At 49.1% G+C, this 25663-nt stretch overlaps 10 protein-coding genes across 10 annotated transcripts; 6 read left to right on the forward strand and 4 right to left on the reverse strand.

Annotated features, from left to right (window-relative positions):
* Positions 1-126: 126 nt before the first annotated feature.
* Positions 127-1688, reverse strand: GGI43DRAFT_392952 (RNA methyltransferase). The gene is made up of 3 exons (XM_083204612.1): positions 1057-1688; positions 901-999; positions 127-848 (listed from the first exon to the last, which is right to left on the reverse strand). Exons 1-3 carry the CDS (start codon positions 1425-1427, stop codon positions 269-271), a joined length of 1050 nt encoding a protein of 349 aa, XP_083064820.1. The 5' UTR covers positions 1428-1688; the 3' UTR covers positions 127-268.
* Positions 1689-1873: 185 nt separating this feature from the next.
* On the forward strand, positions 1874-3140 carry GGI43DRAFT_392954 (GRASP55/65 PDZ-like domain-containing protein). The gene is made up of 3 exons (XM_083204613.1): positions 1874-2163; positions 2218-2301; positions 2365-3140. Exons 1-3 carry the CDS (start codon positions 1999-2001, stop codon positions 3133-3135), a joined length of 1020 nt encoding a protein of 339 aa, XP_083064821.1. The 5' UTR covers positions 1874-1998; the 3' UTR covers positions 3136-3140.
* GGI43DRAFT_392955 (dolichyl-diphosphooligosaccharide-protein glycotransferase) lies at positions 3141-4153 on the reverse strand. The gene is made up of 4 exons (XM_083204614.1): positions 3769-4153; positions 3643-3700; positions 3520-3583; positions 3141-3420 (listed from the first exon to the last, which is right to left on the reverse strand). Exons 1-4 carry the CDS (start codon positions 4045-4047, stop codon positions 3354-3356), a joined length of 468 nt encoding a protein of 155 aa, XP_083064822.1. The 5' UTR covers positions 4048-4153; the 3' UTR covers positions 3141-3353.
* A 153-nt stretch (positions 4154-4306) lies between these two features.
* GGI43DRAFT_392957 (transmembrane proteins 14C-domain-containing protein) lies at positions 4307-5001 on the forward strand. Its single transcript, XM_083204615.1, has 3 exons — positions 4307-4426; positions 4512-4644; positions 4714-5001. The coding sequence occupies exons 1-3, from the start codon at positions 4424-4426 to the stop codon at positions 4902-4904; spliced, it is 327 nt and encodes a 108-aa protein (XP_083064823.1). The 5' UTR covers positions 4307-4423; the 3' UTR covers positions 4905-5001.
* Positions 5002-5245: 244 nt separating this feature from the next.
* On the reverse strand, positions 5246-5523 carry GGI43DRAFT_379379 (COX assembly mitochondrial protein; the record flags this gene model as incomplete). The annotated part of the gene is made up of 2 exons (XM_083202829.1): positions 5246-5448; positions 5511-5523. 2 exons carry the CDS (start codon positions 5521-5523, stop codon positions 5246-5248), a joined length of 216 nt encoding a protein of 71 aa, XP_083064824.1.
* A 304-nt stretch (positions 5524-5827) lies between these two features.
* On the forward strand, positions 5828-6528 carry GGI43DRAFT_379380 (tubulin-binding prefolding complex subunit GIM4; the record flags this gene model as incomplete). The annotated part of the gene is made up of 4 exons (XM_083202830.1): positions 5828-5867; positions 5964-6054; positions 6245-6437; positions 6496-6528. 4 exons carry the CDS (start codon positions 5828-5830, stop codon positions 6526-6528), a joined length of 357 nt encoding a protein of 118 aa, XP_083064825.1.
* Positions 6529-9974: 3446 nt separating this feature from the next.
* Positions 9975-12160, forward strand: GGI43DRAFT_392977 (histone-fold-containing protein). The gene is made up of 4 exons (XM_083204616.1): positions 9975-10792; positions 10996-11106; positions 11181-11308; positions 11373-12160. The coding sequence occupies exons 1-4, from the start codon at positions 10630-10632 to the stop codon at positions 11586-11588; spliced, it is 618 nt and encodes a 205-aa protein (XP_083064826.1). The 5' UTR covers positions 9975-10629; the 3' UTR covers positions 11589-12160.
* Positions 12161-12682: 522 nt separating this feature from the next.
* On the forward strand, positions 12683-15570 carry GGI43DRAFT_392979 (rDNA-binding RNA polymerase I transcriptional factor). Its single transcript, XM_083204617.1, has one exon. It carries the CDS (start codon positions 12999-13001, stop codon positions 15069-15071), a length of 2073 nt encoding a protein of 690 aa, XP_083064827.1. The 5' UTR covers positions 12683-12998; the 3' UTR covers positions 15072-15570.
* A 912-nt stretch (positions 15571-16482) lies between these two features.
* GGI43DRAFT_392981 (bZIP transcription factor) lies at positions 16483-19395 on the forward strand. Its single transcript, XM_083204618.1, has 3 exons — positions 16483-17045; positions 17853-18471; positions 18540-19395. The coding sequence occupies exons 1-3, from the start codon at positions 16847-16849 to the stop codon at positions 18994-18996; spliced, it is 1275 nt and encodes a 424-aa protein (XP_083064828.1). The 5' UTR covers positions 16483-16846; the 3' UTR covers positions 18997-19395.
* Positions 19396-25644, reverse strand: GGI43DRAFT_392983 (Dopey, N-terminal-domain-containing protein). The gene is made up of 6 exons (XM_083204619.1): positions 25371-25644; positions 25183-25310; positions 22758-25114; positions 22456-22700; positions 20931-22399; positions 19396-20854 (listed from the first exon to the last, which is right to left on the reverse strand). The coding sequence occupies exons 1-6, from the start codon at positions 25468-25470 to the stop codon at positions 19532-19534; spliced, it is 5622 nt and encodes a 1873-aa protein (XP_083064829.1). The 5' UTR covers positions 25471-25644; the 3' UTR covers positions 19396-19531.
* Positions 25645-25663: the final 19 nt, after the last annotated feature.

Consider the following 25663-nt stretch of genomic DNA (forward strand, 5'->3'; position numbering starts at 1 on the left):
GTAGAGAGGTCTAAGAAAACCCTGCTACAGTACGTAAATATTTCACAAACTGTGCAATTCGGCTCTGATTGTATAATGCAACAAACACTTTTGCCATGACTGTCACCCTGACAGAGGTTTCACATATTTTTTATTAAAAAAATTAGATTAAAATGAATTTTCATGGATGTAAAATATATATAGATGCCCGGGTATAGATATAAAATCTTTGCTTATATATGATGAAAACGCTCATAACCATGGACGCCGTAGCTCAAAAGATGAGATATCATCCCTCAGATGCTGATGAAACCTCTCCCGGAATATAGGCACCCATGGCCTTACTAGCCCCCTCTACGCAGTATTGGATAACTTCAAGCTTTTGCCCCTTTGGTGCGAGCTTCGCAATCTGGCGAATGTCGCTTGTCCTTGGGAGAAACAGCAGATGGTCCATTTTCTTGTAAGCATCATGTAGCTGGTTCAGGCTATATGGCTGCATCGTACTCAGATCAAAGATCTCATCGGTTGTATATCCAGGCCCTCCCCAAGGAGGACTGGCAAATACCGTTGTGGATTGCAAATCAACTCTCAGGTCTGGATGTAGCTTTTCTGGTGAATTAACAAGCTGATTAACATAATCAAAGCTGTCGCCAAGGATCCAAGTAATTACACCTGGATCAACGCCGTACAGCTCAGCATTATGCTGGGCGCAAGCAAGCGTAGAAGGGTCACGTTCGATGGAAATTATACGTTCCCATCGCTCGGACAAAGCAAATGCAATTGTATTGCCCCCAGCACCACCGAATGCATCGATCAAGGTAGTTTTCTTTGGGTCATAATGGTCTTCAGATAATTCGTACGCAATTTGGCTGAAGAAACTTAGCGAGAGCTATGAGAGAAGAAAGCTCACTGGGCACTCACTTTGCTACGGGCTCAGGTGTGACACCAAACCACGCATCGTCCGTCATGTGAACTCCGCCATCATAAAATGAAAAGATGGAATATCTTTGACTAAAGTACCTATAAGACCAATTAGCATTCTGAGCGGAGGTAAGGTTTGGGTAGTCAGGAACAAACTTTTGGATGTCCCAAGGGACTTCGTGCTGGCCTGTGTAGTGATGGCATTTATCTGTCAGAGGAAGCCTTTCTGCTGGCTTTAATGAAAAGTTGGAAGGCTCCGCGATACCGTTGGCGCCCAGGCCAGCCATATTGAGATCCAGTGCTGCTTGGCTCTCTTCCGCCAACAATTTAGTCAGTAAGCTCACATCTTCTCTTGCCTGTGGATTCTTCTCAAGGACTTTTCTAATAATCTCCCATGCAGCTTGGGGAATCTGATGGGCCTGCGGCAAGAATAGCTGTGCAGTTGGTGCATCGATGAAAGGGCCGAGGGTATCCCGCGCAAGCTGTAGCTCTATGGAATTTAACGTCTCATCTTCAGGTGAAGACATTTCTGTGTTCCACCAATCTATCTAATATGGCGTCTGTGTCGAGAGCGAATGAAGCAATAAAATGAAACAGACAGAAGAGGCTGATGAAATCTGAAGTAGGGCGCGTGAACAAAACTTCACCGGTCGTGCGTGGCCCGAAGCTGGTTATTATATCCTATTTATAGACACTGAATGAGAATTAAATTGACTGAGAATTAACATAAGATAACTCTGAGAGACATAAGATGACTTTTCGATGCTGGTGATAATATTATGTAGGACGACAGATGAATTTCAAGGCAAGGCTGAGAATGTAGTAGTAGTAGGAATATTAGTGCAATCGGGTCCACCTCTATTCCGCTTTTTAAGCCACTAGCGCCTTGGCACTCATGCAAGGCTGTCATCTCAAGGGACAGCTTGCGGCAAGCTCATTCTTGGTGAGCTTAGACGTCACTCTTCTTTTTCAATAATCCCACAGCATCGAATTTCCAGCGCGCTACTGTCCCTCTCGCATATCACAACTACTCTACCTCGTCCACACGTACAACTTGTATTCTAGTCTCGCATAACAGCGGGGGACAATCCGGCGACCATGTTTAACGCACTTAACCGGTTCATGTCCCGCCTGGATGGCGATGCCCCGCAACATCAACACGATCGCGACTCTTTTGGCTTCCAGGTACTGCGAAATACGAATCTCGAGCTACCAATTGAGCCCTGGTTTGATTACATCGTTGGAATTAACGGGAGACCAATTGTACATACCAATACCCTCAGTCATTGGAGGGCGACCTGGTGCTGATTGGTGTAGGATAATCCCGACCCTAGCTTGTTCGCTCAAGAAGTACAAAACTGCGCCGGCGGAACTGTGACTTTTGGACTATGGAGCGCAAAGGTAACCATTGCTTCTTGAAGATTAAAGAGAAGAGAGCGGCGAAATCTAATGCCATTTGAATAGGGCCAACGCACAAGAGAAATGCACATCCCCGTGCCCGTAGATACCGCATCGCTGGGACTTTCTCTTCAGTTCGCGCCCATCTCGCTCGCAGCCAACATTTGGCATGTGCTTGATGTACCAGCTAACTCGCCAGCCGATGCTGCTGGATTGTTACCTTACAGCGATTACATCCTTGGCAGCCCCGAAGGCGCATTACATGGCGAAAGTGCCCTTGGCGAGCTTGTCGAGGACTTCATTGGACGGCCGCTCCGATTATACGTTTACAATAACGAATACAACGTCGCGCGCGAAGTCACGATACAACCTAGCCGAAGCTGGGGGGGAGATGGAGCTCTGGGATGTACCTTGGGCTACGGCGCGCTGCACCGGTTACCAGCTCCATTGAGTGAGCCCGTCAACGCCCCCGGAGAAACAATGTTCGACGGCGAGTTTAACGAGAAGAGATCAAACGAATATATCTCAACAGAAGTTAGCACTCCGCCACCGCCGCCTACAGGAGGCGACTTCTTAGTACCTGCTCAGATAGTTGATTCAGTGCCTACGGGTGGACCTCCACGGGGTGGGACGCCGCGAGGTGGAAAGAAGAAGGAGCGTCATGCCGCTAACAATAATTTCATGGACGACTACCTCAGGGAAGAAGAGCAGAAGAGTATAGCGCTAGACAATGCGCCCAAGGGCAAAGGCACAGGTGTACCGCCGCCTCCCAAAGGAGCCGGTGGTCCACCAAAGGCCGAGCCAAAGGGAGATGAAGTTGACGGTGGCGAATCATAATGAGCATTTGAGTTTGTTTTGGTATATTTCTGTTAATAAAAAAAGATTCCCTACTTGCTTGGCTAGGATCAAATTGCTTTTTCTCTTTCCCTCTAGGCAAACTCTCCCGTGGATATAATTGAGGAAATCGCCATGTTTTATACGGCCCATGCCATATGCTTTATTGAAGTCGCTATTCCACCACACAGTATCTGCACAACCGCTGTTCCAATCGCTGCTTAGTTGATGAAGTTGACGCAGAAGAAATGCAGTATCAGACTGCAGACAACGTAGTCGGCAAATGCTCTGCGCTCGTATGTTAGTACAACGACTATGACGCGCACACATATACATGTTCATATATATGCTCAGTTTGGTGGATTGATTGGATTATGTGAGTCGTACCGTTCAGGAGATACCTCTGGGAAATCGCTCTTGTTCGCGGCCGCTGTTTGTATACGTAGCGAGACTGGCTCTTGTTAGACCTCTTCATCGACGATTCGGCAGGAAACAGGTAAGAACACATACTTGTCAAGACAAACTGTCCAACAGTTGCTCCGAAACCAGAAAGGAAAGCATTGAAAGGCTGCGACAAAGCATTAGCATCAAGTCAGCCCTCCCAAATGCACATCATTTAGTCCTCGTGCTACGTACGTAGTTGCCGGCCAAGATACAGTAGACGAATTGCAGTGCGCCCACGACGGCGATGAAAACGAGGAACACGTCGATGAGCTTCGTTCTCTGTGGGGTTTCGTTCATGTAATACTGGTAGATGTTCTGCAGCACCTGGTCCCAATTCGCCGGGGTGTTCTTGGCCGATGTCGATGCTGGCTTAGGTTGAGCCACAGGGACAGAACCCGCGGTCGTGGTGTCAATTTGGGTGGTCGCAGCGGCTGAAGGGGCCGGTTGAGCCGCGTTCTTCTTGGGGGCCATGGCGGGCGAGTTAGGCAGCTGGAAGAGCGCTGGTGGGTGTGTTTGGAAAGAAATGAAGCTTCTGGCGATATCGATATTCGATTGCTTGGAAGCACTTAGTCTGGCCACTTAGGTACTTTGGTACAATTGCGGCCACGAAAGCTCCAAGCAGGTCGGCAAGCTGTGATTGGCCCGGGATCCTGGAATCCTGGGGGGGCCCCACGTGCCTTTCTCGTCAATCACGTCAATGCGTTTGCGGCCTCACTCGATTCCGAGCACCGACGCCTCGGGATATAAAGAGACTCCATCTTTTCCGCTCTGTGAGATTGTATTAAACTTGAGGCTTAAAGCTGAGACTATCACCAACTCTTTACAAAAAAAGCAACCAAATTTCATCATGGTGCGTTTTTGAGGCTCAATTGCCCAGCGTAGAGCTGGTGATTCGGCGGGGCGCAAACTCACTGACATCTTTCTACTATAACTAGGCGGCTACATCTTCCCCGCTGGCGACTACATCCTTTATTCTCGGAACCGTCACTTTCAGCGGCGGTGCCATTGGCTTTGCCAGAACTGGCTCTGTTCCCTCAATTGCCGCTGGCTCTCTGGTTGGCATCTTGTGTATGAAATCTACCAGTCTCAACTCGAATTATAACGCAGGCATGCTGACCTAGCTACGTGTCTTCCCAGACGGTGTCGGCGGATATCGCACTGCTACTAATGCGAGCTACGGCGTAGAACTTAGCTTCCTCGCCTCCGCCATCTTGGGATTTTCATCCATTCCTCGAGCAATCCGCAGCGGGAAGCCCGTTCCCATTGTGCTCAGCATTATTTCACTCTTTGGCCTCTATACCTTTGGCAACGCGCTGCGCCAGGCTTAACTGGGGCGTAGCTGTGTATTAGTGGATAGGGATGGAATATAGCTAATAAATTTCAGCAAATCGTTAATTCCCAAATCAAGGCCTGTATTTTCCCCAAGTAGCCTCTTTCATGCGCCGTGAAAAAAAAAATTGTATATGTATATTGATAAGATGCAATGGCTATTCTTCTTGCCACCAGTTTGTCCTTTTTGTTTTCCAACGCCGGTCATGAGTAACATAATGGGGCTATATAATACAAGATAATAGAAGCAAAGATAATATGTATAGGAAGGGATAGAGACTTTATAGCAAGAATTGAGTTGAGAGAGCGATACGACGGAGAGCGCATTGGCGTATATCTCTTAGAGACCCAACTCTCGCTGCTGTTCCTTGAGCTTATCTCGCTTTGCTCTCGCGGCGGCCCTGTTGTCGGCTTGTTTAGCGGACCGCGCCTCTCGCAGACACTTGTCTACCAGTCTCTTCTCATCGTTACAGGCGCCTGTGGCTTTGTGCATGAAGCCCTTTGCGTGGCATTCTTCGAGAGCGGCAATAATCTCTTCGCAAGCTGGAAACCGTTGTTAGATGAAAAGGCCGAGAAACAATTGTGTTGAGGGACATGGATCTTACGAAGAGCGTTCATTGTGTGCAAGGGAGGATGCATTGTTAATTGATCGTAGCGCAAGCGCAGATTTCGTGTTAATGTACGTTTGTATTGGAGCGAATCAATTATTTCGTTGGCGGATGGTGATCTGGAGAAAAGCTTGGGCGGCTCGTCTCGCTGGGGCTTCCCACTAATAGCGATGCCAGTGCCGGGAATCAACCGGCGCTGAGGTTGCAGTGGCGCGGGATAGCCACAGAAACTCAACCTCGACATCACGCATCATAGAGATAGCGGGCCTCTCTCTTCGGGCCTCGATATCTTTTTCTTTTCCACAGCGATAATCATGTCATCATCACAGCAGGTTCCTGCTAAGAAGCAGCAGGGTATGTGCTCATCATATGGAGATATTCCCCCCTCGCCTTACCTCTAGCCCCTCGCCCGCCTCTCATCTCATTTTCACTTTCCTAACGGCATTCTAGACCTCCAAACAACTTACTCGAACTTCAAAAATACGTTACAGCAAATTGCTTCAAAAATCGGCGATATTGAGCAGGAAGCTGAAGAGCATAAGTTCGTTTCTTCCTTTCAATAGCTCTCTTTTCTCATCTTCCCCTCCCCTATTTTGGTGCTTCATGCAACGACTTTGGCCCCCGCGCTTTCAAGCCATGGCTTACCTCTTCCCTGTCTATGGCCCCCATCATTAAGCCTCGCTGCATTTCTATATATCACTATCACACCGCTGACTTTGTTATCATTCTAGGCTGGTTCTTGAAACCTTAGAGCCCCTTGCGGAAGATCGAAAGTGTTTCCGTTTGATCAATGGTGTGCTCGTGGAGAGAACAGTGAAGGATGTGGTACCGGCACTCCAGACAAATCAGGAGGGACTAAAGAAAGTCCTCGATGATTTAGTGAAGCAGTACAAGAGCAAGCAGGATGAATTGGATAAATGGAAGGTTTGTTTATTCGGCTTCTTTTTCATGAGTCAGCAGCGAGGCTAATCTCTACCAACAGAAAAAGAATAACGTCCAGGTAGTGCAGCAGTGAGAGACACACAACAGCTATCGCATTTAATAAAAAAACAAAAAAAAAAAAAAAATAAGGCAGACCTCAGCCGTATCAGATTTCAGTTTCTCACTCGTGCAGTTACTAAGCAAGAGCCTGACCGTCTATCAGCAACTATGCAGAATTCATCATCCACGTTCGACTTTGGATATCCTCGATGCATTACTGATTCACGATATCAACATCTTGATTTTCACTCCACCACTCCATCTCATTGCGCAGCATGATTCTCATACGTGGCCATACCCCCTTGACGACGCATAATGCAACTCTTGGCGTTCAAAGGATCCTCTTAATGCCCGGCTGTTCAGCCCCTCGGAATTCATCCCTGTGCTGATGGCGCCTCAGTGCCCAACGACATGCAGCCTCAACCTTGCTGCAGCCGCACCTCTGAACAATGATGCAGTACATGAGGATTAATTGCATCGATGCATGCAAGGATACATCGACGCGAATCTGAGTGTCTTTTAATAATATAGACGGTATGTGTAATTTGATGGATTCGCAATGCTGAGAAGGCCTGGATGCGTACAAGTCACTTTACATTGCCAACAATCCTTCTCAACGGAAGCGCCACGCCAGTGTTGGCCACGCCGTATATCACACCAGCGAGTATATCCGTCACCGAACCTATATTCCCATGGGCTACCTGAAGGAGTATGCGCCTATTCGTGCACCTTTCCTCTCGGAAATTTCGTCACCAACGCATACTTGTATGCCGTAGTACCCAGCATGAAAGATCTCGTTGCCAAGTGGCAAGCCACCGGGAAAGCCTTTTTCTCACAAATAACCCGATAACGAGGTGCTGCCACCCTCCTCCACCCGCCTCATATCGACGTTTTAGAACCGCACTCCGTACACACGAGAATTTTAAAGGACGTACATACGGAGTACATGGAGACCCATCCACAAGGTATCAACCCGGCTTAAGAATGCAGGAGTGGGTACTCACTTCACTGTCCATCTTTTCCCCTCTTTCTACGGCTCGTATGTTTGCCTGTGACACCTCGTTCGAAGCTGCGTTCTTGAAAGAAGCGTAGAATGGTTTCTAGAATGTTACGTCGCTTAGCCGGAGTTGGACGGAAAAGCCTACGCGCAAATGAAAGAGAGAAAAAAAAGCCGCTAGGTGCTAGGTGTATGCGTCGATGGGGACTAACCAGCTTGAATGTGCCTTGGGTGACCATTGGGGGCTGCTAATGGCTAGTAGCGGATACTGACATGAGGCGATTTCTGCGAACTGTAACTGTGGATGCTTCAAGTAACGGCTTACCTCGTGTGAGTATTACAGCCCATCTTGGTGCTACCACCTCCGCCGCCAACACTGCATCTGCTGTGTACTTGCTGTCATTAGGCATTGCCCACATCTCTCATGCAACTAGATGCGTGGCTCTCTCTCTCCTTCTTTCTTTTTATACGCACACAAATATACCAAAAAAGATCCAGCCGATGGGGGATAAGAGTGCAGACGCAGGAAACTATCGATTAGGCTTAGTTTGCCTGCGACATCCAACCCCGAATAATTCCAGGTGCTAGTAGTAGGTAATATATTATGTCCGGGCGATTATTGTATGCATCGATGGAACACATACTATTTACGCGTGTTCTGCTTTGTGCCCAAAGCCAGTGCTGCTGGGCTTCAAGCCAACTCATCAGCCATCCATCCATCAAGCAAGCCGACTAGCCATCAGCCATGTGCAGGGACAAGGGCAGTACCAAGGGCGAAGGCATTTTCCTTGCTGCCCAATCAGTGGACGGGTTTTGCCTGCGATAAAGTAGAATGCGATATGGCAAGGCACAGTGAGCGACCCAGGGGGATCGTTTCGAGCTGCTTTAAAAGAGCGGAATGGCGTCTTTTCAGAGGTTACCACTGAATGCATGTAGCCGCCTCTGGCGGATCTGTACCTGGTGCAAAAAGGACCAACAGGCTGGTCGTTTCGTGCCGGAAGCGTCACTATTGGCTTAAACAGCTGCCCAATGCCTGAGTAGCTGTCGAGAGCCGGGTCGTGGTTCGCGGTGTTCTGGGTCGGTCATCAGCCAACCACTGGGCAGACATTGAAATGCGGCCCAATGACTTGACACTCGTGTTGTTGGGGGCCCGATTCTCAGCCACCGGGTTCCTGAGGGAGAGGCTTGCTTTAGCGGGCGCTGGCCATGGCCTGCGAGCCATTGTCAAATGAGCAACCGCAGGAGCCCACCATCTCTGTACCGTCGTCGTGGGCTAGCTTGCAGTTGTTTTCTTTGCGGCGGCGACGTCACAGCCGCGAGGCTGGTCGTATCGTGGAATACTGCAGGCCAGGGTAGTTGATACAAGGAGCACCGCTTTTCTCCTGCTGCCGGACCAGGGCAGGGGTGGCAGGAGTTTTGTTTTCCGACTTCCCATGCGTCTGTTGATATTCATTGATTTTGTTTTCTCCCGATGGAGGTAACTCAGCCATCCGAAGGAGTTGCAGGCTAATGATACCGCGGATAGCTGCTCAACACACCGCCTCTGATGGCTCGGTGCAACCCTCTTTCGACGACCTGGACGAGGATCATTAGTCCTGGGCTGCTGTTGGCCGTAATTAGAGCTCACATGAGGTGCTCTAAACTAGGATTATGTCAAGCTACTTAGCATAGGCGTGTCTGTGGTCTGGTGATTTGCGCATGCTATTCGTATATGTGTGGTGGGCCTATAATCTTGAGTGAGATGCTGGCGTCAAGCACCATGCAAACACTGTTTATAGATGAGTAGCAGGAATCCTGTTTACAAAAGGCGGGTATTATCACTAGTAGACCGAGACACCTGCTCATGTCTACAATTTTCTTAAAAAGGCAAAAGAGAGATATGGAGATATCAGCCCAGAGGCACTCTGTGATATCGCATGTTTACGTTGTGCCCATCAGGCGCAAAGCTTCTCTAAGTTCGTAGCTGAAGCTTTCCCAAACCGCCCGTAATAAGCAGTACCGTACAGCCAAGTAGTCGAGTACGCCTAGCTCAGCTCTCGATACCTGCGCTGCTAGTACAGATCGAGGAGCTTAAGGTAGCTCGGCCTTGGGCAACGCTGTACGCTAGTTGTAGTTGGTCACTCAGCGTGCAGTAGGGTATGGAGCGGTACCTTGGGCGATTGGCTTCCCTCCATTATCGATAAACTGTACGGGACTGTCACTGCCGCAGCGCCCATCCAATACTTGGCCTTGGTACAGGGCTAGCTGTGCAAAGTACCACACTACCTCGCCGCCAGGTTCCCGCTGTTATTTCGGCCGACAACATCGCGCTGCTGTCGACCACTAGCCTCGTCCTTCTTTTTCCTCTTTGCACTCCACATTCAGATGCACCCAGGCCAGCCGCATAGCAAACAGCTCAATACACCCTCCTGTGCGCATCCAGCAAGCCGTAAGACGCTCCCTAGACTCCCCCGGCGAGCCTCTCGTTCTGACGCAGTTGACAGACCCGGAACCCTGCGCTATTGTGTAACTACGCCGCGCCACCGCAGTCAGTCTGTTGCCGTCTGCAGGCGCGAAGACCTCATCTGTCCAACGCGCACTCCCCCAGTTGCCAAACTTCGTCACTGCCGCGGCGTCTGTCGTCCGGGCCGGAGACTTTGAAGCCATCGAGATCCTTGGGCGTTGCGATAGCCAGAGAAGAAAGTCCACGCTGAACATCAGCACTTGATCCACTCACGCCCTTGTGGGAGCGCTGCTGGGACAATCTGCCTTTGTTTTGTCCCCCTCTCCCAATCGACTGGAAACTCTTGCGATTGCGGGCCCTGGTTTTTTTCCCCCTCGCCCACCCCTCCCCCTCCAGTAATATCCCTCCAACCAGGTATATTCACCCAACCGGCTTGCCAGCCCATACATACATACGCCAAGCGAGCGTCATAGCTCCAGTATCTTTCAGTCAGGACAGACCCAAGCCTCCCGCGACCTAGATCCCTCGCGGGCTGTGACGATTGACGCATCTTCCACTGCACACGCCCCTCTCGACGTATCGGGCAAGCTTTACCTCTGCGACGTGGCCAGGGGGACACATCATCGCGAAACCTCCCGAACTGTACCAACCCGAAGATTATACAAGACGCTAGCAGCCGCTGCAGGTAGCCAAATATGTCCGACTCCCCTCAATCTCCTCCAAAGGATGTCGACCAAGGTGCACAGTCACCCGACGAAGAGCAAATGAATGATAACCAGGATCCCCACTCAGCCGGAGGGGCTGGCTATGAGTTTGAAGGTGTTAAAGAGCAAGACCGGTGGTTACCTATAGCCAATGGTATGTCTTTATCCTCCCCCTGGGTCGCCATTCTCGAATCATGATTGCTCGCCTCATGCGTGTCGAGCTGGCCGTTTTTTTCTTCAGCCTTGCATAGCTTCCCATGTCTCACTCCTCTTTCTCCAATGTGTCGGAGGCGTCGCGAGCGTCCAACGCCGACAAATCTGATGAGCTGGATGCTAACATTCGAAATTTTGCGCCAGTTGCCCGAATTATGAAAAATGCCCTTCCTGATAATGCCAAAATTGCTAAAGAGGCAAAGGAGTGCATGCAGGAGTGTGTAAGCGAGTTCATCTCCTTCATTACTAGTGAAGGTATGTCTATGCCTCTCTGGCTTTTCCATAAGGAATCTCTTTCCCCATGGAAATACTAATGTACGTTATCTTAGCATCCGAAAAATGCCAGCAGGAGAAGCGCAAAACCGTCAATGGAGAGGATATTCTATTCGCCATGACTTCCTTAGGCTTTGAGAACTATGCTGAAGCTCTCAAAGTTTATCTGTCCAAGTATCGCGAAGTAAGCATCTATTCTGCCGTAATATTCTGAAAGAGCAGGTTTTAACAAGGTGATGTGCAACTAGCAACAAAATCAATCGAACCGAGAGCGCGTCTTGGAGAACAACAACAATAACTGGGGGGGTGCCATGATCCCGGGCGAAAAGGCTGAGCCTGGTGCAGCCGGTGCCGAGTATGCCGCTCCTGAAGCAGCGAACCCCACTGAAGGCGCTGCCGACCCGAATTATATGTACGCTTCTCATGCCGGCCATAACGGAGCAGGTGCTGGCGAAGGCTACTAGAAGAGTTTTGCTGGAGGGCTGAGACTGGGCCAGTTGACAGCTTCTGCCGACGGCAGTCAGTTGAGCCCCTCCTCCTATCGCCAGAGATCATACAGGCCTTGATCTCCGAGGTAATTTCTGGATCTCGCATGACTACTGGGGCCATAAGCTCTCAGCCCAAAACTCGACATGTAAAAGTATTAGCGCGAATACTTGGCTTACCTAACTTGGAGTTTACAACATTTTCGGCGTATATGAAGTCTGAAAGGATTGGGCAACAACGAGAGGAGATGAACTATACAATCCGATACTCTCTCATTAAATCTTATGGAATGAACTTTTTTTCTTTCTTTTTTTCTTTATATCTTGGGCTTCAGCTACAGATGGGCGATCAGACAATTAGATTCTCCCCTCGGAGCTTCACCTGTCGACTCAAGAGCGGTCTTGAGATGCGACACACATCTTCTTTCGGCATTAGGGAATTAAGGGCTTGCCAAGCAGGATAACGGATATGCATGGGGTCCAGATTGTGTATTTACGGAGTTGGAAATTCAGATATGGTCTACTACTATATTATGAGTATGTCCATTTTACACAGAGCCTCTCCGCATCATTTCTCGTGATTTGATTGCCCATTAATGACGTACGTGACACTCATTCAGCCCCTGCTTAGGCTGTTGGCGAACCGACCTAGTTCATGCAGCCACTTTTGATGAGTCCTATGCCTGTCTCATTCTGCAGTCCCTTGCCTCTGGTGACTCATCTACCGTACGTAGTCAAGTAATACTGCATCACGCTGGCATTAGTTCCATTCATTAGTAGTCCTTTGTATGACAGAAGATGAGCAAAAGAACAATCTCAAGTCAAAGATGGGCTGTGGAGATGGCCTGGTAGCACGACGCAACACAATGCAGATATACACATAATACTACATGCATCTCCGAATAATGTCCAGGTTTACACTCGGTACAAAGTACTCCGTAGGTGGCGCAAAAATATTCCAGCCTCCGAAGCGCCGCACGGACCAGCCGAGTGCTGCCTAAGCCGACTTGGTTGCGAAGCACGTGCGGAGACCCCACTTGATTGAAAATCTTCCCTGCTACCTATTAATGTGCAGGAAAAAAAGAATCCATGTCGCCCAGCATTGACGTTGCCACGGCTGTCTAGGGTTCTCTTTCAGCATCATTCATTCACCTGCGTTTCAGCTTACAATTATCTCGTATCCTTGCAGCGCGAGGCTCAAGTCATGGGCTTCAGCTTGTTCGAGAGACTGGTCGTATTTCTAAGTGCTCCGTAGCTGGGTATGATTATTTCCACATTTTTCTTGCATTGCTAGATTCCCCATAACGAACGTCACGACAAAACCGCCATCCATTCTTGTCAGCGCCCTTGCTGTATTCTTAATCGTCATCAACTCTCGACATCGCCTTCATGCGACCCTTCAGTCCAGCTCCTAGAAGCCTCACTGGCACTCTGCCTAGGAACACTCCCCCGGTAAAGTCTATACTGAAGCCCTCTTCGCTTCTGGGCCGCAGGAAAGACCAGCACGAACAGCTCAGCGAGAGCCCCGAGGCTCAAGACACGTCCAGCAAACGGCGCAAGGTGTTCTTCGACGATATAAAGAATGTGACGTACGAAGTCGGCCGGCGGACCATGGACGAAGTTAAATTAGAAGTGCGGATGGCGCTGGAGGCCCATCTGCGGGGAGATGATGGCCAGTACGATGGATTGAAGGAGATGTTTGCCAACGATAAAAAGAGATATCTGCCGCCGATAGTCGGAGAGGAAGAGGATACACTGAAGCCTCACGAATTACAGGTTTACCTCATGGCGTTGACCGGCTGTATTCCTATTCTGAAGAGCAAGGACTGCAATGGCCTGGTGAAGGCAATCCTCAACTGCTCGTGGCTGGGGCGAGATGCAGCCTTTGTCAAAGTATTTACACATTTTCTCGCCGCCCTAGTCAGTGCGCAAGGCTCCTATCTCAACCAAGTCTTGAATATGATTGTGGGCAAATTCCACGACACGCGCCCATCCGCGTGGCGAGTCCCTGATTTCCCCGAGGTCTCGCGTGACACGATGCGCGAGAGGCTGCATTCGACTCTGCAGTACCTTCTGAAGATGTTTCCATCCGCCATCTCAGTTTTAGAAAACCTGCTTAGAACCAAGTTTCCGTTCCTAGACGATTCGATGAGAGTCCACATGGCCTACATCCACAACCTCCTCCAAGTCAAGGAGTACGTGCCTGATCTGGCGGAAGATGTTTTCGATATGATACTTGATCGCGTTGTCAAAATCGATTCACAGATGCAGCTGGATCTGGAAGATACGGATGACGACATCACAGCCGCCGTCATGTACGCGCTACGCGAGAATAGTCAAGAAGATGCGGCAGGCTGGGAAGACGAGGCGGATGATGATAGTGATACCGAATCTGTTGATAGCGACGACTTGGATTATGATCAAGAAGCTGTTCGGATCAAGACTCTCAAGGACAGCGTGGAGAAGATGGATTCGATGCTCGATACCCTTTTCGACGTCTACACACCGCATTTTACAAACCCCGGTTCAGATAAAGCATTTGACATGTTCACGACGATCCTACGCGAGTTTGATCAGATGGTATTGCCGACATACAAATCACGACACACACAATTCCTCATCTTTCACTTTGCACAGCAGCACGAGCGGCTGACAGACGCCTTTTGCGGCCAGCTTATCGCCAGCGCCTTCCAGAGCAACACACCAAACATTCTGAAGCAGGCCGCTGCCGCCTATCTGGCAAGCTTTGTTGCTCGGGGAGCCCTCGTACCGCGCAACCTAGTACGTACAATCTTTATGCTTTTGATCCATCACCTGGACCAGTATCGCCGGAAATATGAGCCCCTGTGCCGCGGTCCAGATCTGAAGCGATTTCACCCCTACTACAGCCTTGTACAGGCTACCCTCTACATCTTCTGCTTCCGCTGGCAAGACCTGGTGGTGTCTGCCCCGGAGTTCGTCGACCCCGAAGATCCTGCATCCTACATTGGCCAAGACCTTGAGTGGATTGGGACGGCAAGAAAAGATCTTTCGACGCACATATTCGGCAAACTCAATCCATTAAAGGTCTGCGCACCAGTTATCGTCGATGAGTTTGCCAAGCTAGCACATCGACTCAATTTCCTGTATGCGTATCCATTAATCGAAAGCAACAAGCGCATTCGCTTGACACAGTTCTTGTCGTCAACTTACTCCACTGGAGGCGCCCTACGAGACTCTGGCTTTGATACCCAAGAGGAGAGCTTTCATCAATTGGACCCATATTTCCCATTCGACCCATACCAACTACCGGTGAGCAAACGGTGGCTTACAGAAGATTATGTGAGCTGGAAATCAATACCGGGCTTGAATGCGGAAGATGATGAAGACAGCGATGAATTCGATGATGACGAGGACGATGATGCCCTTGAGGACCTTGAGGAGGGCACCGCTACTGATAGCGAGGGCGACTACTCTGAGTAAGAGCTCCGATAAACGAATGTAAAAGAACAGATATACCCGAAACACGTGTGATGGATGGAATTCTTGTCTATTTATTTGGAATCTCTTGCACATGTCGGGGCTTTATCTATGAATTGCTATTTTCGGAATGGCCAGGACATACTATTAAGACGAAAAGGAGGAGGGGGCTTGCATCGTGCTTATTTACAAAAGGAGCATATGGCCTGGAGGCGTTAGTGGCATTCCCATTTTGGCATGCTACTATTGCCGTTTTTATTACACTACGTCTTTGATGTTTTTTTTTTTCTTTAGCGAGGAGTTGGCAAAAAGGAACAGTCGCTTTTTTTCGCGCTTGTTTTTGAGTTTATCATTTATCGTATGATGTATGCTGCAGTCGTACGTAGCGTTGGTGCAGGGAAGATTTGAATTAAATGAAAAAAAGTTATCTTCTTCATCCTATTCAAGATGCAGGTCCCTTGTTCTATGCTTTAGCTATATGCATTTACTATGAGCTGTTCTTGTGCTATACTGTAAATAGTAGGCGTAGGCAAGGTAGTATTTGGCTGCTTTGTATTGCCTACCTGTTAGAAAGTGGCAGCAGAAGAGCGGAGAAACAGGCTGTGAGAAATTATTTCAAATACTTTGCATCTCAGCCCGCTTGGTATATTTGCCAGAGGGTTACAAATACTACACTGTATTTTTTTGTTAATAGTATTATGGGAGGAGTGCATACCTAGCAGGTAGTTTGTCTAAGCGTTGCGACGCTATGCGAAGCTAATGCTGTAGTTCTTGCGCAAAGTTCGCCGGCCTTATTAGAGATTTCTCTTCTTCTTTTTCTATTTGAGATGTTGTCGGTATAATCTTTTCCCCCTCTTTAGAATGATTACATCGTCCTGCTTATCAGGGTGCCTGTCAGTGTTTATACCCCGAATATTATGACGGGATATTTGGGTTTTGTCGGCATTTAGCGTTTCTGGTCCTCCGCGGGTGGTAGGTACCGGGTACCGGGTACCTACGAAGCCTGATGTGGACTATCGGGAGAGGAGAGATGGCATGAGGAATAGTGCTACAGCTTAGAATTTCAGTGCTACATCCGCTGAGTCAAGCACTGTATGTTACATGTACTGTATAATAGCCTGCGACCGCGCCAAAAACCGTCGGCAGTCTTCAGCGGATATCCAATGACAGCGCAACGCTAAACTCGCTAATAAGCGATTCATCCTGCGACGTCAGCTTGCCCAGCACCCGCTGAAGCTATAGCACAGAAGCAGCAATTAACGGGCCCCAAAGGTGCAAAGTAGCAGGTACCTCGAATAGCCCGGGTCCGGCAATTGGCGCTTTCGATGCTCACCCGAAAACGAAGCCGACTAAATGCAAATCGACAGCTTGGCGCCCTTTTTGATAACCTTTCAACTTTTTTTGCTACCTCGACCACGTAATTGCTTAGCTCGTGAAAGTTCCCAGATTCTCCCCCCTCCCTCCTTCGCATAGGACGGCAGCGCGCGATAGCCGATTCGGAGAATTATTTTGCACCAGGTGGTCAATTGCTCGGTGCGTTGCATATACGCAGAAGCAACAGCTCGAGCTTGTCTTGTCTGGGAAAGCGAGTCGCGACAAATCCCCAAAGAGGCCGAAGGAGAGCTGTCACGCTATCCATTTCATCTCAGTGTGTTTTGTGTCGCTCAGTCGACCTTCCTAGTTGCTCGCATCTGGCTCAATTGCCATCTGCTGTCACTCGCGGTGGCGCCGCTTGCATTGTCACACAACACCAGCCGTCATCGCAATTGACTGATTGAATGTCTGGCACCATGGATACAGAGACGGCAGACACTGACCGGCCCTCGTTCACGTCCTTCTGGAAGCGAGTGAAGCAGAAGGAAAAGGACGACGGAGACGGCCAGAAGAAGAAGGGCAAGAAGTCGACGAGTCCAAGCTCAACCGGCGAGGTGCAAGACGAAGGATATGCAGAGGACCAAGAAGCAGATCAAGATGCCGGTGAGTGCTAGCTGACGCGTTTCCACATTTGACTCCCCGCCTGCATGGTCTATTTATGCTTGAATTTGCTTGTTGAGCCCCCTTCCCGAGCCGCTGCTCCAGTTGTCCAGAGGCATGATTCCATTGTTTTCTTCCCGTGGCGGCTAGACAATCTGCTGTCAATGGGAGCAGATGCACTAAAGGGGGGATATGTCACAAGGCGAGAGCCAGCTTGCGGGCGACATCCTGGGCGTTGCACGGGCGGCTCTTTTATGATTACAGCGAGAAACGGCTGCAAGGGACTGCCACCGGCACATGTTAGGCGATCGCTCTGCTCTCGGCGGGTCTGACTGTGGCTGTCATCAATTTCGGTCGTCCAGGAGCAAGTGCTTCGTGATTTGGAATAGCCAGTGTTGCTGGATAAGTGCGGACGAGGGCGGCTAACTAGCGTTTTGGCCATCTCAAATCATTTCGTCGCAGCGCAGCGCAGCCATCATCATCTTTATAACTTTATAAGAGGGAGCCAGTCGCTTTCTCTCAAATGCAATTATGCCTTGTCTCTCATTCTGCCTTTTCATCCGCACCTACTTTGTGGGCGCTGCCGCTTCCTCCCGGCGCTGCTTGATTCCATCCTCATGACGGCCGGTCCCACTTAAAGTTTGGAATCTTACGCTTGGGCGTTGCGCTTCAAGCCCATATTCTATATTGCACTACCTACCCACGCTATGCCTTTTCTCTGTCGTGTTACACCGTCTCGAGAGGTTGCACGTTCCAGATCCCGGGTTCATCGCAGGAAGATGGACGCTGAACTAAGACTTCGACGCGCAGATGAAAACGCCGGCACGGACGCCGATGGCAAGGACCGCGCCCAGCTTCGACGAGCTCAGGTCAGGAAGGCCCAGATTCAGCACCGCCAGCGAAAGGCAAACTATGTCAAGCAGCTGGAGCTGGACGTGTCTCAGCTGCGAGACCTCATCACCCAGGCCCAGCAGGAGACATCGCAGATGCGGAGTGAGAACGATGGCATCCGAGATCTCCTGAGGAAGAGTGAGCAGCACATCCAGCCCATGCATCCGCAGGCCGACTCAACGTATTTCTCAAACGCAGGCTCTCCTGGTACTCGTATGGCTGGCTTGTCCGAGCTAGATACCCAGGAATGGCTCGGTGGCGGACAGCTATCAGATCTGGATCTGAATCTGAACCCCTTGATGCCTTCGACCTCAAACGATGCGGAAATGTTTGGCCACATCAACATCGATGACTTCACTGTATCTCTGGGCATCCATGATCTCTTGGGCACGCCTTGTTTCACCATCAACTCTTCCTCTGGTACCAGCATACAAACCACTACCACCCCGCCTCCGCCTCACCCTGCCTTTGAAAGCGGCCCCTTGACGCCTCCCTTGACTCCTCAACAAGAACAGACGGTGATCAATTGGATATTAGCGTAAGTTTTTCAGTCACCAATGCAAATCAGCCGAATACATTCTTCAGAGCACGACTAACATGGCCTAGACTTGAAAACGTTTGTTGGGACCACTTCCAATGCACCGATTTCCACAACCACGTTCCCGGAGAGCACGAAGACTCCTACAACCACGCTCTCACCGCCACTGCTCTCTTCATGAATGCTGCACCCACTTCCATTTTCACCGACCGCGAAGTGTTTACAGCAATTGACCCCACCACAACACAAGCACCCACCTTCCACTGGCAGGCCAGCGGCATCAACATCAACTCCATCTGGGCCCTGGCGCAATTCGAGCTTGATCCAACTGAGATCTCTCCCATTCAGATTTGGTTCGACCTGGCATCCAAGTATTCCTACGAGCTGCTCTTTGCGGACGGCTTGTTGACCGCCTTGTTGATCGAGCTGAGGCCATTGATAAGGTGTATCGAGTTCGGTGCTTCGATCCAGAGGCAATTCTACGATGATGTGATTTCCAGAGTCCTAGGACCAGCTGCAGTTTGATTCCGATGACTCTTTTTCTTATTTCATTCTTTTATTTTGGTTGGATGATGATGACAGTGGGACAAAATATGTGGTGGCGCACTGGTAATCTTTTTTTTTTTTTTTTTATATGTGGATTGATGGTGTATATTTATCTTCATGCTTTTCTTTGAACTGGAGTTCTGATGATGGCTATTTGTTGTTAAGAAATACCTAAAGTTTCTTTTTTCAAATCATTTGAAAGTGGCAGAAAATTGGAGTACCACTCTCATGGCTTTGTGCAAAGTGGATTTGCCATTATTGAGTCAGGAGATTGGTTCTATCTGTAAGGATATATGTGGTAATGACTGTGTGTAAATAGGGAACAGGAGGAGGACGATGCTGGATAATCACAGCAAAATTACAAAAAGAAAACATATCATACCCATAATAAAAAAAAACTCAGCTTCAAGTCTAAATATCTACCTACTATCTACACCTCTATCTCATCCTCAAATCTGACCGCGCGATTAAAAAAGAAAAGAAAAGAAGAATAAGATAAAAATTTCACCCATTTTTACAGAGCTTTAACCATACTGCGATCATCAAAAACATCCCTCAACAGCGCCTCCACGCAGGCATCTCTATCCAACGCCCCCATAGCATACGTCGACTCAAAGGCGAAAATACTGAGCTGTCCAAAGAATGGCCTGAGTACTTTGGCAACCAGCTCATCCTTTCTCTCAAAGCTGACATCGTCGCTGATGCCACCAGCGCCAAGGAGTGGAAGGCGACGCGGGCCGTTCTGATTAGTAGCCATTTGGGCCATTATCGTTGCGTCATCGTGGCCAGCCATGGTGGTTGCGCCGAGCTCTTCGGATATTTCGTCGACCAGGGCAACAGGTTGGTACGTAGATGACCTATATACCGCCTCGATGGTGTCCGTCACAAAGAGCCACTCGTGCAGCTGGAAGTCGTCTGGCGCAACGCAGATGAGCAGGTCGAGCAGCTTGCAAGCCTGTAGGATGGCAGCGTTGACGTAAATCTCGGATGCTGTGCTGTGATCCGGGGCCACGATGGAAGAAATGGCCGAGTGAATCTCGGCGTTGACCACGGGCCATAGCCTGGCGAGATGAATCGGGCTGACTTTGAGCACCAACGCCCTGATGACCATGTATACCTCTGCTCGTGTTGTAGATGACGGAGACGATGTCGAGGTGGCCCCGAATAGCTCAACCATCTTATCAAAGATGGCAGGAATCTCCGTGACAAAGGCATCCTCTGCTGAGGCAAGGATCAAAGTAGCGATTCTCCGCAAGTTAAGCTGCGTCTTTCGATCAGCCTCCAGACGAGCTGAGGTAGCGCCCACTCCGAATACTATTCCAGCAGTGGTAGGTGCGCTGATGCGACCAACTATCTCTGGGATTCTCTCCTTATCCGTCAATGCCCACTGTCGCAGCAATGGCAACCAGGCGTTCTGAACCAAGGCGAGGTTCATTGCGAAGAATTTACTGTCATTGAAAGCATCACTGACATCCTTCTTCCAGGCTTTCTGGTTGTTTGGCAGCCTTGAAAGTTCGTGTAAGAGTTTCAAGGTGCTGGCAGAGACCGAATCTGGGAATGTCTTGGAGCGGAAAGTTGGACCAATAACATTCGTAGATATCGTTGCAGCTGCAGAGAGAACTCGATCAGGTTCAAGGAGGATTTTAGGCAGATTTGGAACAATGGAGGCCAGAATGGCCACGACATCATCAGATCTTTCGATGGCACCAGGAAATGTACCGCGACGTTCAAGCTCGCCCTTAACAAACTTGGTTCCCGATGTGCCGTTCGAATTGCCTGGGTCAGTAAAAGTCGGCCTCGTAGTGAAGAGAGCAGTGAGAAGCCTTAGGAAGAGGTCCTACACAGAAATTGCTGGTCAGCCAATGTACCTTAACAAGGCAATACAATGAAGATGACAAAAGCTAATATCTTACCCCTAATTCCCTACGCATTTTCCGTTGCTCGCCGAAATTGGTGTTGTCAACTTTCTCGCCCAAGATGGCGGCAAATTCAAGAAGGCTAGGAAGCGTTTGTCTGTGAGGGAAAGGATTGTTCAGAAGGTCCTTCAAGAACGTTATGCAGTCTTGCCATATCTCATCCATGGCATCATCGTCAAGTGACCTGGCATATTCAACTAAGAAGACAACCAAGTCGGCATCTTGAAGTGAGATTGTCATGGTTGACTTCCGTGAGGGCTCCAGCGCAGCAGGGTTCGTACGGCTGTATATCGAGTTAAAAAGGGCCGGCATCGAGTGTTTTGGCCTTGCAGCATCTAAAGCTGCTAAAAAGCTAAATACAGTGATATGCTCTGCAGCGCTTGTTGAGTTTCTCCATACATCAATCACAGTTTCGAGACTTTCAAGTGTCTCTGCCGTGAAAAGATGTTCAAGAAGTCGCCTTGCTCGATTCCTCATCCTCAAGGACGTGTAGTTAAAGGAGGCTGATGAATTGATGTCCTGTGCAGTGGCTTCATCCCCCTGTCCCCAAGACCAGATTGAAAAGCACATTCGCACGGCATCTTGGAAAGCTAAATGAACGGTCAAGCGGTCATTGGCCGTGGCGCTCCGAGACTGAGGGGAGTCTGACTGGAAGACACCTGATACCATGCTCCCAAAGATTGACTGAGGCTGGTCAGGGCCTTTCAGAGCGAGCGCTTGAGCTTCTTCAGCCAGCAATTGATCATGCGCTTTGGCCAGGACTTGTTCAAGAGCGTTGAGAAGGTAAATTAAAGTAGATTCTGGCGTGCCAGCCTCACTCTTGACTTCATATGATTCGTCTTCAAACAAGGTTTTCAAGTGAGAGAAGGTAGCGCCTATTTGTTTGCATAAGGTTTCGACAAGGGGTATCAAAATCTGAAAGATAGACTGGGAATAAAAAGGCAGGCATCTGCTTAGAAATGAGACCCAAGTATCTAGAACAAATTGGCTGTTTGCTGAGCTTAGGCCGGACTGCAGGCACTTGAGTAGCTGAGGCGGCATTATCATAGGAGGTGGTGCCATGTCGCCGGAGGAGATAGATAATCTAGTTGCATGCCCCAAAGGGTCCGCGCTTGATCGTCGCTTTTCGGCAATCGAAGATATAGCAAGTTCTGTCACCACGGCATCATGTAACTTGAGAGCGTCAAAGACGACGTCAAGCAAGAGGACCTGCACATATGGGTCCGTATTTCCAATGGAGACTGATAACCTTTCAACCAGAATATTATCAAGATTCAGATTGAAAAGAGGAGCGGCGTGATGACTCGTGAGGAAGTGGTGAAGAACGGTCAGCGCATAACGATGCAATTGGGAGACTCTGTTGTTCAAGTCATTGCTGGCAGGGGCAATTGCATCGCCAGTGATGCAGGCCATGCACACCCGAACAAAATAATCTTGTATTGTGATGTCGTCTTCATCTCCACCAGCTAGATATATATATTAGCAGAGGTGCTGATATGCACATGAAGTTTGAAATACATACTGGAGATCTGCACCTGCGCCGTATCGCTAAAGGAGAGGTGCTTGGATACAAGCACTGCCCCTGAAGTCTCTCCAGAGTGAATTAGGACGTGATAAAGAGTCCGTAGGTAGTACAAGCAGAGATCTATATCGTCATCTTCGGTGAAAGCGAGAGGGTCAGGCAGAGACTTCTCAGCTTGAACGTCTTTTCCAACTTCGTGAAGGAAAGGTATCTCTCCGAATTTCATGACGAAGAGTAAAAACAATCTGTGTTGAAAATTTAGCAAGCCAGTTACAAATACAGAGAATCATCATGGAAAATACCTATCAATACCAACCATGTTACTGAGCCATGATTTGACAGTCATGAATAACTGGGTCCTGTCATCTAGCAATCCGTCGAGCACAAGAAACAGAGGCCGCGTTAATATTATCTCATAATGGTCAGTCCCACTAAACCGTTGGCCCGATTTTGCTTCAACTGTAGGGATCTTTGGCCCTCGCCGATCGGATTGGGTATCTTGAATAGTATGTGACCAAAGAACGCCGAAAGCACGCCCAATATCTGCACCATCGCCAGCACTCTGGTTCACTATGATACTCGCAAGCGAGGCTTCAACATCACGGCGAGTTAAAGAAATAGCTGCCTGAAGCTGCCATAGACATCGGACAGTTTCCACGTGATATTTGGGCTCAGAAGCTGAAAGATATGACCATGCATGACGAACAAGAGGGTGCACTAGCTCAGACAACTCCGGATTTGAGATTCGTTCGACATAATGAAGTTGTGTGATGAGATGCAAAATGGAAGAAAAATCAGAAAACCTCAAGGGTCGCTTCTGTGTCAACTGTGCTTTTAAAGAAGACATTAATGTCTTCTCATCGAACCTGTAGGTTTTGGGGACTTTCAGCAAGATGAGGAGTAGGATTTTAATGTGGAAACTCAAAGAACAAGACGAATCATGACCAGCCGAGTCATCAACAATGTACTTGACTGCTTTGTCCATAATCAGTTCTCCGGTTTCTATTTGAGAGAAAGGTATTGGAGAAGCGTCGGGATTTCCTTGCCCTTGGACGTAAAAATCTTGGATTTTTTTTAATAAATCTTTGGTTGGCAGCGAAGTAGAGGGATCAGACTCTTTCTTTTGGCTTGTTTTGCCCTTGGCAGGCTCTGTAAAAGCCCATCCTGGGACCAGTTCCAGGAGAGAAACAACAATGCCGAGTACCTGCTCTTGAAGAGATGAATTAGGACCATCCGGCAGACGAAGGGTATCTTTTCGACTTGTTGCATTTTCCAACATGGCCAGAGCGGCGAGACAGGCCAGCGGAGCATGGATTGTACTCATCTCTCCGTCATGGACATTGAAATGAGCGATGATAAACTTGACCAAAGAAAGCTTATCGCTTCGATCTGCTTTCCCTGAGCTAATAGCTTGATCAAGAAGTCCAACGAGCTCGCCGTATATTAGACCACCTTCAATGCCATCGAAAAATACGCTTGCGCTCCGTAAAACTTCTGTAAACTCTCCCTTGGCCGGGCCTTGGTTCTGAAACTGTCGTACACTCTCCACCACCGGAAGAAAGATGTCTGGTATCACCAGTCCACCAACTTCCAACTTGTCCATCAAGGAAAGACAAATTCGATATGGGCGGGTTCGTTCGGCAACTCCACCATGAGAGGTATCTTTTATCATTTCCAGGAGAGCCTTCGTAAGGTATTGTAGACCAAACTGCTCGAAGTAATTTGTTCGGGAGGATAGCAGAGCCTGCTCTGGGTTGTGTTCATTTTCATTGCCTGTTGGCTCAGGGCCGAGAAGCCATGCCCATAGTCGTCTATTTAAGCTCATATCTCGTCGGGTAACTACTCCAACAGCCGCTCTCAAGAGAAGTTCCAGATCTCCAGGTTTAACAAGAGATTGTAACACCTTGGAATGAAGTGGGAGATGCGAGACAAGTAAATCAAGAAAGCCACGCTGGATCAACAGCTGCTCATCGGAAAGCCCACTGGCAAAGCATCTCACCAGCAAACCGGGCTCTGGAGACGTAACAATGGCAATAATTTCGCTACTAACGTTGCCTTGGTCTGCATCGCTTTGGCCATTTTTCTCGCTGGATGTAGCAATAGATGGGTCCGAACCCAAGACAGGGAGATTTCGAACCAAGTAGGCCAGAGCGCCAGCACGTCGGCCATGGCTTGTAACAGAGGCTAAAAAGAAGCATTGCCAAAAGAAATCGTCGCCCGTGGCGTGTTGTTCCGTGAGAGTGACACTATCTGCTGGTCGGATAGCTTTCTTGAAGCTCCCAACCAATCGCATAGTTCGTTCGAAATCCTCGCTAGTTTCATCTTCTAAACCGGGGAGCAATGCCAATATTATTGATTTCATAGCTGGACGTAATGACCTGGAATCGATACCCGTAAAATGACGCTCGAGAAGGTCGAGATATGGCGACCGAACAGAGAGTGACGCAAAAGAGAGGGTGGGAGCTAATCCAGGAAGATATAGTGGGAGGTCTCGAGAGAGCCCATCTTTTCCAATCGCTTCAAATACATAATTATAAACTTCGAGCGCCTTCTGGTGTACACCCGAGGGTAAAGACGGGTTTAAGCATTGTGATAGACGTTTCGCGACGGTAATCTTGGAGGGAATAATAGTGCTGGCCGGTGGTCGAGCTTGCAGACTCTATCCAAGATATTAGTACTTCATGACATAAAATAAAGTATCAGAGTTATGTTGCGGTTGTATCTGACCTTGAGCAGCCTGTTAAGGAAAGATATATAGTCAGCCCATTCCTCTAGAGCTGTTTCGAATAAGAGCAGCGCCTTGTCGACTCCGGCAGCATATCGACGGTATGCCTTGTCCTTAACCGGCGCATCTCCTGGAGTCTCCAGATTAGCAAAATCACTAATAAAAGCCATTCGCAACAAGGCCTACCCACCTCCGCCGAGTTGATTCCTCCATTGTCGTGGAATGGGCGAGTCCCGCCCAGAGCTCTCTGGCGACCCGGAGCGTACACCAGGACCCAGTTCAAGCGCCATTATGCCGGGCTGATTGGTTCATGGGTGAGATCAATGACAACAGCGTTTGGACGTCGGAAAGCGAGTCGCATAGCGGCGAGGAAAAGCTGTAGCCACAATGCAGCTGCCGGACAGCCTCACGATGATTCGCCAGAGTTGAAGTCGTCCAGAAGGCTACGTTTCAGTGGTTGCGCCCAAAACGCGGGAGTCGACA

Source organism: Trichoderma evansii (genome assembly GCF_050947405.1).
Source record: "Trichoderma evansii strain SZMC 28006 chromosome Unknown GGI43scaffold_2, whole genome shotgun sequence".
NCBI classification, from domain to species: Eukaryota; Fungi; Ascomycota; class Sordariomycetes; order Hypocreales; family Hypocreaceae; genus Trichoderma; species Trichoderma evansii.